At 35.6% G+C, this 12,718-nt stretch overlaps 1 protein-coding gene across 4 annotated transcripts in view; it reads left to right on the forward strand.

The window, feature by feature from the left end:
* The window catches only part of foxp4 (forkhead box P4), a 301,129-nt gene that overhangs the window by 268,219 nt on the left and 20,192 nt on the right, over window positions 1–12,718 (forward strand). For all 4 annotated transcript variants that reach the window (XM_057847124.1, XM_057847126.1, XM_057847125.1 and 1 more), the window contains exons 15-16: window positions 7,896–8,017; window positions 10,935–11,001. In XM_057847124.1, the coding sequence (XP_057703107.1) occupies window positions 7,896–8,017; window positions 10,935–11,001 (189 nt within the window). The remainder of the gene's footprint in view (window positions 1–7,895; window positions 8,018–10,934; window positions 11,002–12,718) is intronic.

The following is a 12,718-nucleotide window of genomic DNA, read 5'->3' on the forward strand; positions in this document are numbered from 1 at the left end:
TTACCGCATCACAGGAAACAGTGAAACGCAGAAGGCACACTTGAAAAATGATTTCATTATTATTTAAAGACTGAATAAGATATGTTTTGTTGTTGTTTTGTTTCATTGTCTTGTATTTTTTTTTTTTTTTTTTAATACTGCTATTATCAAATATTATTTGAACATTTTTCTTGACGCCATTTTGGACGCTGCGACACCCCTAAGCATTTGCCTAGGTTGCCTTATGGACCGCACAGGTCCGGGTACCACTTTACATGAATAAATTGCGTAGGTATCGGATCGTTATCGGCAAATTGTCAGAATCAAGGGACTCAAACTTGGGTGTGCAAATATGCGATTTGGACAACTCTAAAAAAAACATTCCATATTGCAAAGGGGGTTGTTTAATGATAATCGTAAAATAATATTTCAATAGATATATTCAAAGTATCATTTCTTATGCTTTTATAATGCTTTTATAAGCTATTATGCCTAACGACGTGGGGAAGAATGACAGGAGACAATCTTTTTCTAAACACGCTGAACTGAACACAATGCAGAAAATACTGTATACCATTTGCAGCCACCACTAACAGTCATGGTTGCCTCACCTCCCATCATGCATTTGGGCGGAACAGTTAAGTCGCTACAGTATCATTTACTGAAAGCACAACAAATATTCCTATCTCTCACAGGAGACAATTTTTTTTCTTAACACGCTTAATTGAACACAACACAGAACATACTGTATACCATTTGCAGCCACCACTGACAGTCATGGTTGGCCAACTTCCCACCATGCATTTGGGCAGAACAATTAAGTCGCTACAGTATTATTTAGTGAAAGCACAACAAAAATAATATTGCTATCTCTCACAGGAAACGATTTTTTTTTCTTAACACGCTTAACTGAACACAACGCAGAACATACTGTATACCATTTGCGGCCACCACTGACAGTCATGGTTGCCCAACTTCCCATTATGCATTTGGGCGGAACAGTTATGCAGCCCGCGGGCCGTATTTTGGGGACCCCTGAACAATACCAGAGAGCATTTTGATTTTTTTTTTTTTTCCCCCAATAGTGTTATTTATTTCCTGGCTTTTTTCTGTAAAGAACCCAGAGAGTTATTTCGGTGATTTGGTTATTATCTATTTAATTAATAGTGTTATTATTATTTATTATTATTATTATATTATATTATATCATATATTGTTATTTTTATTTTATTTACCTTTGTTCTGTGAAGAATCCAGAAAGGGTTATTTGATTGTGGCTTTCTGAAAAACTATAAATTTTTACATTTAGGCACGTCTGCAATCGTCACACTTTTTCTGTTACAAACTGACCCCGGCCCCTCATCAGCGAAGGGAAAAGTTATGTGGCTCTCACAGGAAAAAGTTTGGGTACAGTTTGGGACAGTATCATTTAGTGAAAGCACAACAAAAATAATATTCCTATCTCTCAAAAAAATAATGTTCACAAAAATAAAAAAAATGCTCAATGCAAAGAGAACTGGCATTCCCAATCAAAATAGCTGTGCAAAATACACATAAAACTTACTCAGACTTTGCCTTGGCTAGATCTTTAATTAATTTAAAACTTGCCATTGACACCTTGTGGTGTATATCTATCACTACCTTACGTAGTTAAAGACACTGTGGAAGAACGGCAGGGAGCCCATGTGACGTCCCGCTTGGCGACGTCCACAATGGCGAGCTATTAGTTTATTTTTTTGATTGAAATTTTTACAGATTTTATTAGAACGAAAACATTAAGAGGGGATTTAATATATAATTACAATAACTTGTACTCAAATTTATCTTTTAAGAACTACAAGTCTTTCTATTTGTGGATCCCTTAAACAGAAAGAATGTTAATGTTAATGCCATCTTGTGTATTTATTGTTATAATAAACAAATACAGTACTTATGTACAGTATGTTGAATGTATATATCGTCTTGTGTCTTATCTTTCCATTCCAACAATAATTTACAGAAAAGTATCGCATATATTTGCGATTAATTACGATTAATTACTTTTTAAGCTGTGATTTAACTCGATTAAAAATTTTAATCATTTGACAGCCCTATCTTTTTTACTATCTATCCTGGATGAGAGTAGAAATTTTTTATATTGCCTACAAATGAAAGTGTTTTGTTTTTTAAATAGGGCCTTCTGAGCAGGATGGATGAGTGACATGAATGTTGTGACCCTCTCTAAATGACTCCTAATATTTTTAACTGAGAGAATCAGGCTTTCATCACGGAGACAAATGCAAATATAGTGAGCGTGCGCGCGCGCGTTTGAGCGAGAGTGTGTCTTCGGGGTGGCAGGCGGAGATTGGGGTCAGACTCATTTACAAAACTTAGCATCGCGGCTCAGGGGTTGAAGGGAGAGAGAGAAAGAAGCTTCCTGCGCTGATTATGGCTTGTGTAATTATGTGTGTTTGCGTGCGTGAATGTGTGTGTAATTACGGCAACGAGTGATGCATGCCCGGCCTGTCCCTCCCTCTCGGCTTAGAACAGCATGTCAGAGAGAATATGCGGGATTTAATTATAGACGAATTAAAATTGGTAATGAAATTGGGCATGAACACACTACAAATGGCAGATGAAAAGGAAGGCCTGTCCCCGGAGGGGGGGGGGGGTCGGACCGACCGAGATAGCGGCGCGTCGGAGACGGTGTGTGTTTGCGTGGGCGTGCGCACGATGTGTCCGCTTGATGATGACGGATAACAAAAGAGGGAGACAAAATAATGCTGTCTGTCAAGAATTAGTCTGTAGTATGCATATTAAAACACTTTTAACCTTATTATACTATTTTAATTGTATGAATGAATTACAATCAATTGCATTGTTTACAAGTTTTCTTGTAATAAGTACATTAACCAAACTCACCTAATTCCGGATTTTTAAATTGTGAAATGTTTTTTTGTTCTTGTTTTGTATTCTAATTTGTTAAAAATCTTGGATTTGCTGAGTTTTGCCCCAATCAAGTAACTTGAAGGGGGTTGTACTTTGTGTGCTTGACCAAAGTGTGTGGTTTTTTTTTACTGGTTTTGCAAAACAAGTTTAAAGGAAACACTTTATAATAAGTATTTATAACTAGTTAATAGATCATTTGTAAACTGTTAATAAACAGTTTGTCAAGCATTTACAATGATGCATTTACAATGATGCCTTATAGATAATATAATAATAATTAGGGCAGTCAAACGATTAAAATTTTTAATCAGGTTAATCACAGCTTTAAAACTCATTGATCGTAATTAATCGCAATTCAAACCATCTATAAAATATGCCATATTTTTCTGTAAATTATTGTTGGAATGGAAAGATAAGACACAAAACGGATATATACATTCAACGTGCTGTACATAAGTACTGTATTTGTTTATTATCACAATAAATCAACAGGATGGCGTTAACATTAACATTCTGTTAAAGCGATCCATGGATAGAAAGACTTGTAGTTCTTAAAAGATAAATGTCAGTACAACTTATAGAAATTTTATATTGAAACCCCTCTTAATGTTTTCGTTTAAATAAAATTTGTAAAATTTTCAATCAAAAAATAAACTAGTAGCTCGCCATTGTTGATGTCAATAATTACACAATTTTCATGGTGATGAACCCATAAAATCAGCGCCAGCAGAGGGCAACAAAACTCCAAAAAACACAAGTAACAAGTGCATATGACCCTGACCTGTCATTTTAATCTGTTTGAGCGGGGCATGTGCGTTAATTGCGTCAAATATTTTCACGTGATTAATTTAAAAAATTAATTACCGCCCGTTAACACGATAATTTTGACAGCCCTAATAATAATTTATCATAGATAAACTGATGGTTAATTGATAATAAATGATTTGTAAGCTGTATATCAATTTCAATTTATTCACAAATCATTCAAAATATACAAGTCATATACAACCAGGTACAGTATATATTTATACAATTAGATGCGCAAAAAGGATACTCCAAGAAGGCTATTTAAAGCTTTTAGTAGGGGCCCGGTTTTCCAAAAGCATGATATATGCACCAGATATCTTCATCCTTATGAATGTAGACAGCATGCACATATACATACACACCCTAATACACATATATACAATTATTTATAGACAATTTCATCATTCTAGTCTCATTGGATTTGATATGAAGTACCATTGTAGTGTTATGCAAACAATCAGAGTATTAGATATGGCGGAAAACACTCAGGTGACTTGAAGTTCCGCTCTGAGACCCCCAATTTGGTCAATTTTCAAAATTGTCCTATATGCATGTGTGATACATCATTGGAAAGCTTAAAATCTTAATTTTCTGGGGTAAGAAAGATATTGAACATGAGGGCATTTGTTAAAAAAAAAAAAAAATTTTTATTAAAAAAAATTGAAACAGCAAAATCCTAATTGGAAGTGAGAACATTAGAGAGCAAAACTAAAGACGTCATGATTTTAACGACATATTATCGCGTAATTACCTCTTTTCGATCCAAAAACTCCATGTATCACCGAGTGTGAAGACACAGCTCTAAATGGCCACAGCCGGATTTTGGGAGATTTTATGCGTGAAACATGGGAATATAACAAGGGTCGCGTTGCAGAAATTGCAAACAACAAGGAGTGGTCTAGATTTTCTTTTTCATATATTTACCCTTTTAAATGTTATTTTTCAACTTTTCTTTGTTAGGATCGATTATTTATCATCTAACATATCGGGGAAAATGCGACAGTAACAAAAAAATACAATTAAGCGATAGTTATGAGGCAGGTATCATTGACTTATATACAGACACCATTTTTTATTTGTGACATAATTTGTTTAAAAGATGCAAGTGAATAATTTTAAAGTCTTTTTTTAAGTAAATATTAGACATCAATTAATGATTCTTAGCTACAAATGACAGACATTTCAAAAAATAAATATAATTACTTAGCTTCTTTTTATGGCTGGGTTGAAACAAAAGCGGTTATGCAACATCTGTAAACAGGGGTCCCCAGGGTAAAACGGACAAATTAAAAACAGTTCGGGGGCTTAATGCGCCATGAATCTGCTATGGCAGCAAAGAGACATATTGTTCTATCAAACAGAAAAATTCTTTTGTCTTGAAATACAGAGTTTATTTTAAAGAGCTTTTTCAGTCTTGTCTGTGTTTCCCGGCATATGGCATATATAAATGTTATAATCACGTTACTTATATGGCGGAAAACGCAGACAAGACTGAAAAAGCAGTTTCTGCTGTTGCACCCCTCTTTAAAAGAAATTTTAAGCAGTATTTTAAGCCAAAACAACTGTTGTGTTCGATAGAACAATGTATCTATATGCTGCCATAGCAGATTCATGGCACATTAAGCCCCAAACTATTTTTAATTTGTCCGTTTTAAACCCCCGTTTACAGACATCGCGCAACCGCTTTTGTTTCAACCTAGCCATAAAAAGGTGGTAAGTAGGGCTGCAGCTATCGATTATTTTAGTAGTCGATTAATCGATGAACTAGTTATTCGAATAATCGAGTAATCGGATAAGGAACATGAAAATTTAAAATCCCCGAGCTGAGCCTCAAACATTATAAAAAAATAAGAATTTATGTACAGCAAAAGTCTGCTAGCTTAAATGCTATAAAACGCCTTTTTTTTTTTCCTCTCTTAACAAATGGTTCGGAAACATATTCACACAGAAAATGGCTATATATGCCTGTAAACTAAATTACGAATGCATTACAAAACATTAGCTAAAACAAAAACTTAGCTTATGTTGGTCTTAACATGGGCCAGCTGGATTCAGCCATGTGAAATGAGGCAGACAAGAGGGCAGTGTAGCCACCCAAATCAATAAAACTCAATGCAAACACTTTAAAAATAAACCATTACAACCCCACTTTAATTAAACGAATACTCGAGGCACCAAATTTAATTTGAATCTTTTTTTCCTAATCGAATACTCGAGTTAATCGATTAATCGTTGCAGCACTAGTGGTAAGTAATCGTAATTATTATTCGAAATGTCATTTTTAGCTTAGAATCATAATTGATGTCTAATATTTAGTTAAAAAAAACAAATTTAATAAATTATTCACTCGCATATTTTTTAACAAATGACGTCACAATGAAAAATTTGGCGTCTGTAAAAAAAGTCACCGATATCTACCTCATAACTATCGCTTAATTGTATTTTTTTTTTGGTTACTGTCGCATTTTCCCCGATATGTTAGATGATAAATAATTGATCCAGACCAAAAAAAATTGAAAAATAACGTTTAAAAGGGTAACTATACGAAAAAGAAAATCTCAACTACTCCATGTTGTCTGCGATTTCTGCATCGCGACCCTTGTTATATCACCCATAAAATCCCCCAAAAATCTGGCTGAGGCCATTCAGAGCTGTGTCTTGACACTCGGTGATACATGCTACATGGAGTTTTTGGATCGAAACATGGTATGTACGCGATAATATCTCGTTAAAATTGTGGTGTCTTTAATTCTGCTCTTGTTATTTAAAAATGCCCTCCTGTTCAAAATTTTTCTTCCCCCAGAAAATTGAGATTTTAAGCTTTCCAATGATGTATCACACGTGCATATCGGACAATTTTGAAATTTGGCCAAATTGGGGGTCTCAGAGCCGAACTTCAAGTCACCTGAGTGTTTTCCGCCATATATTAAGCAATGCTTATTCATAAGTGTTTTAACTGACTCTCTTACATGATAAATACAACAATGGATTCAGTAAAGTGTAAAAACAAAGCTAATGTGTATATACAATGAAAAACACCTATTTAGAAGTCAAAATAGCGCCTGTGCATTTTTTGGAGTGTACAGTTGATTTTTTTTTTTTTTTAATCTTGTTATAATTATCTTTGTTATCAGAATAAAAGTTCTCAAAACATATTTATGTACAATTTATTTACATTTACACTACGGTTCAAAAGTTTGGGGTCGCTTTGACCCCAAACATTTGAACCGTAGTGTACATACAGTATGTAAGTATGTATACTTAGACACATGTACGTATAATATGAGAGAAAGTGAGAGAATGAATGTACAGTATTATTATTATATTACTAATATTTATGCAATATTTAATGCTTGTTATTAGGGCTGTCAAAATTATCGCGTTACCGGGCGGTAATTAATTAATCACGTTAAAATACTTGACACAATTAATGCACATGCCCCGCTCAAACAGACTAAAATGATAGTACAGTGTAATGTCCGCTTGTTACTTGTTTTTTGGTGTTTGGCGCCCTCTGCTAGCGTTTGGGTCCAACTGATTTTATGGGTTTGTACCATGAGTGAACATGGTGTAATTATCGACATCAACAATGGCGAGCTACTAGTTTATTTTTTGATAGAAAATTTTACAAATTTTAATAAAAACGAAAACATTAAGAGGGGTTTTAATATAAAATTTCTATAACTTTTACTAACATTTATCTTTTAAGAACTACAAGTCTTTCTGGATTGCTTTAAGAGAATGTTAATAATGTTGTTGTCTTGTTGATTTATTGTTATAATAAACAAATACAGTACTTATGTAGCATATGTTGAATGTATATATCCGTCTTGTGTCTTATCTTTCCATTCCAACAATAATTTACAGAAAAATATGGCATATTTTATAGATGGTCTGAATTGCGATTAATTAAAAATTTAAAAAATTTAATAGTTTGACAGCCCTACTTGTTATTTATAGTAACAAGTTTAAAATGCACAGTAGTACTTTGGGTGTCAAATTTGCCTCGTGTAGCACGTTTCGCCGATGTCGAACATTTTGGCAGAACACCAGTCCGACCAGTCATTAACAGCGATAAGTGAGGGATTTCTGTATATGAAAGACAGTGAAATTTGAAAAGTGATTCAACCATTTTGAACACATAAATGATTGAAATGTCTCCTTTTGACTTCTTTTTCCAGAATGCTGTGCGCCACAACCTGAGTCTGCACAAGTGTTTTGTCCGTGTTGAGAACGTGAAAGGCGCAGTATGGACTGTGGATGAAGTTGAATACCAAAAGAGGAGACCACCAAAGATGACCGGGTAAGTTTCCTTGGAGCGCTTGACGTCTATACGAGCGAAAGCTTATGGGGGATGGCGTGACGAATGCCTAAATGGACTTTAATTCACTGTATGCGTCTGCGTGTTAGTCAACAGCATTAGCGGGCAGCTGCGTGAGACGCACGGGAGAAACAAACCTTGTTAGTGAACGCAAACAGATGTTCTCTCCAATTGCCAGAAAAACTGGGGTTAATTAAATGCGCGCACACACACACACACACACACCTGCACATCGGTGAACAGACAGTCTGCTTTTGTGTGAGTTTAAGCATCTGTTTACCGTCTGTGTATGTTATTACTTAAAGCAACATCCTTGTGAGATTTGTACTAAGTTTTGGATAAGGTGACATTTTCATTGCATTTAATTTTGTGGGGAAAAAAAGATGAAACACTCCAAAACTGTTTATTCATATTTTTCAATACTAAAATTAGGTGTGTTTGCAGATGACGTGAGTATTTTTTTTCCTCTGGTGGAGATTTACAAGTTATCATTAAACTTTAGCAAAATCAAATTGACTTTAAATACAGTCGGGGTGAATATTGAAAGGCTTTATGAAAATGAGTTTCTTAGGGTGCTTTTTGATGATAAGGTTAACTGGAAGGCTCGTATGAAACATATAGGAAGTCATCTATCAAGATCTATTTCAGGCCCGAGTCAACTAAAACAAATTCTTGACCATAAATCACTCCATGTTTTTTTTATTGTTCTTTAATCCTGCCATATTAATAGGGGTGCACGATATCCATTTTTTGAAACCCATACCGATATCGATAACTTCCTGCTCCTCAAGGCAGATACCGATACGATAACCGATAATTTATATATATATACATATATCTACACATATATATATATATTTTTTTTTTTTTTTCAATGTATATTCACCTGAGTTTTTGAACACCTGTAGGTCAAAAATACTAGTGGTTGATTCAGCTTAGATTTGCCTTTGACCGAACCAGAATTTTCATGATGACGTGAACATTATTACAATGAAAAAAACAAAGACAGTAACAAAACTTTGCATACTGGAAAAACAGGAGTGGAAACAAATGCACAAATCCCAATCCGACACCGTGCCAAAAATATTATTCATAGGGCCGATAATATATTATGTTATCGGATTTATTGGGATGACGTCATAATTCCTATTATCGGACCGATAATTATCGGACCGATAATTATCGTGTACCTTTACATATTAACACTACTGTTCAGAGGTCTAGGCTAATACTTATAAACAAGGGCGTAGGTTTGCATGTGTGTTCTTAACGAGTAACGTCAGTCTTGCGCGTCGAAAGTTGTCTCTACAACAACACAGATGGCGAACTGGAAAGCCGAGAATATGCTCCAATCCGCGGTAAAACCAGTTTTAAATTACCAAAAACACATCCACACAAGTCATAGACAGCAGTCAACATGGCTCGCGCTAGCCATGTTGAATAAACGTCTCCATTCTCCGCTCACGCTAATTACTTGTCGCTTTAACAACGTAACGTCTGCCCGTCGCTGATTGGTCCACTATGCTGTCTGTTTGCTGTGGCTTGCTCCACCCTCGGAATTTGATCCGCCGGACGGTCGCCAGACTCAATCGCTGGAACAGCAGTGAGTCTGGTATACCAGATAGCATAGATAGATAGATAACATGTAGTTGTAAGGTTGTAATGTATAAGGTTAAGTTCAATCCAGACATTTACGTAATCTGGAAATTTTCAACGTTTTTTTTTTTTTGTTTTGTTTTATTAGATTTTGAAAACAAAGGTTTGAATCAAACAATATATCACCTGAACCGTTCCACATAAAAGTTCACCCAATCTGTTCGGTGTCATTAATGTCCCGTCCCCAGCAAAAAGTGTACATGCGTCCTTACCGATGTTAAGCCCAAACCTGCACCCTTGCTTATAAATGAACAATAAATTCACTGTCCATATTACAGAAAAGAGCCCGAAATATATGACATCATGCTGGCTATAGGGATCATACAAATAAAAATAAGCTTTACCCATTAAATAGGGCTGTCAAAATTATCGCGTTAACGGGCGGTAAAATATTTGACGCATTTAACGCACATGCCCCGCTCAAACAGATTAAAATGACAGCACAGTGTCATATCCACTTGTTACATGTGTTTTTTGTCGCCCTCTGCTGGCGTTTATGTGCGACTGATTTTATGGTTTTCAGCACCCATGAGCATGGTGTATTGACATCAACAATTGCGAACTACTAGTTTATTTTTTGTTTATTTGAAAATTTTACAAAATTTATTAAAACGAAAACATTAAGAGGGGTTTTAATATAAAAATTCTTTAACTTGTAGCCTTAAAAGATAACTGTTAGTACAAGTCTTTCTATTCGTGGATCCCTTTAACAGAAAGAATGTTAATGTTAATGCCATCTTGTGGATTTATTGTTATAATAAACAAATACAGTACTTATGTATAGTATGTTGAATGTATATATCCATCTTGTGTGTTATCTTTCTATTCCAACAATAATTTAAAGAAAAATATGGCAATATTTATAGATGGTTTGAAGTTGGATTAATTACGATTAATTAATTTTTAAGCTGTGATGAACTCGATCAAAAATTTTAATCATTTGACAGCCCTACTATTAACCCAAATAAATCAAGCAATTAAAGAAGTCATGAAAATGCTTAGAAATCTGCACACGCATGTTGACATATTTTGACATGTTCATCCATTTTGCATGTGAAGGAAAATCTATAAGATGTTATAAATTTGCAGTGTATTTATAACTTGTTTTATAGTCAACCAAATCCTTCAATTGGATGAAGAGTAGGTTTGTTGGAGGATTTATTTATGCTTTTTATTGCAAATTTGTGCCCAATCTGGCATTCCCGTCGCTTGCCTATAATCTCTCTTTCCCGTGTGTGTGTAGGAGTCCCACTCTGGTGAAAAACATGATTTCAGGCCTGGGCTTTGGATCCCTAAACGCCAGCTACCAGGTAAGCATGCCCTCCTACGCCATCTCTCTCTCTGTTCCACGCACACATAGATGCACTTACAGCAGCCAATCAAAATCAAGGACACTAATATCAATTCCCTTTTATAATTAGCAGATTCCCTAACGACGCTCTCACCACCTCCCTCTTATGAACCTCACCTCCCACCCGGGCGCCACCCCCACTTGCACACGCGCGTGTTCAGCACAGCCACATGAAATTTTGCACGAGGCGTCAAGTAGTTGTCAATTAAGGTTACTGCATAAAATTATGGCTCGTGGCGGCAAAAAAAAAAAAAAAAAAAAACATCCTTGGTCGATGAGAGTTCCTTGCATCATTGTCCTTTTTGTTTTCCCATGTACGCGGGGTGGACACGAATGTCCGATCCGTCTCCCCCGCCGGCGCACTGACAGCCGGGGCAGTCGCTTTCCTCTCCCTGAAGTTGACGCTTCATGTATTTTTGCATGTGTTTGTGTTGAGGTTGCGGCTCAGAGTCCCTCAACATGCCTGTTGAGGCTCTCCGGTGGAAGCGCAGACTTTTGACAGCCTGTGCTTGCACCAGAGTTGATGGGGAATATACTGTGCGAAAGTGCCCCCTAGTGGCTTACCAATGCGTGAGAGCATCATTCCACGATGATGTACCACAGAGGTGTTCAAAACCTCTGCTTCCCAGGGACAGACGCGGGAAATCAAAGGATGCAAGTGCCACATTTTTCAGCTTGAATTCATTTGTTACAACTGCCTGAAAGGGGAAAAAAAAGGGACACCTCATTGGTAGAGCCGGCTGGAAGGTTAACCGTCATCCTTTAATTTTTTCATTTTTTTGTATATGAAGAGGTTCTTTTGTAATTATTTATTATTAATAATAATTATGATAATCAGAGGTGGGTAGTAATGCGTTACATTTACTTGAGTCACTTTTTTTTAGAAAAACTTCCTACTTCTGACGGAATCTGACCTTTTAGCTAGATTGAATCACGCCAGTCGAACCACCGGACGCGTGCTGGCGCAGCTCCAACGACAACCCTGTCAACAACTCTGACAACTCGGCCAAAAGGCCAAACTCCACGCGTTCACCTTAGTCTTAACCAGGGGTGAAAGTGGCTAGAATTTCTTTCCGGAACTCCCCGACGTGAAGGTCGCCACGGAGCCAGAAATTTTATTTATTTAATTTATTTATTTATTTTTTATTTTTTTTTGGGGGGGGGGGGGGGGGGGGGCAAACCTCATTAACTACTGAAATGCAAATAAAACTGTTTAGCACAGTTATTTATATAACACATACAAAAAATCATTTTCATTCAAAATTGTATTTATTCAATGATTTGCAAATAGCAATAACCCCAATTTCCATCTCATAATTTTTTCCCCCTCATTTCCTCACATACTAAATTCGAAATCTCATCTCTTAAGAACATAGGACGTATATTAAAATTGAAGTTAATGTAAACATTTACTTTTTTTGTTGTTGTTGTTTTTTTATAACAAAATATAATTAATATATATTCAGAAAAATAAGTACAAATGACTTATATTATGCAGAGTGAAATGGAATATATTTTGAAGATCACGCAAACATTGACTTTTTTTAAATCATAAGGAAACATATATAACATAACATATATAAACAAATATAAGTCCAAAGTGCACATTGACAGCTAAGTTGTTCTGAACCTAAATTAACTAAATATGATAAATACGCCTCATCAACTCTTTCGCG

Source organism: Corythoichthys intestinalis, chromosome 9 (assembly GCF_030265065.1).
Source record: "Corythoichthys intestinalis isolate RoL2023-P3 chromosome 9, ASM3026506v1, whole genome shotgun sequence".
In the NCBI taxonomy this organism is placed as follows: domain Eukaryota; kingdom Metazoa; phylum Chordata; class Actinopteri; order Syngnathiformes; family Syngnathidae; genus Corythoichthys; species Corythoichthys intestinalis.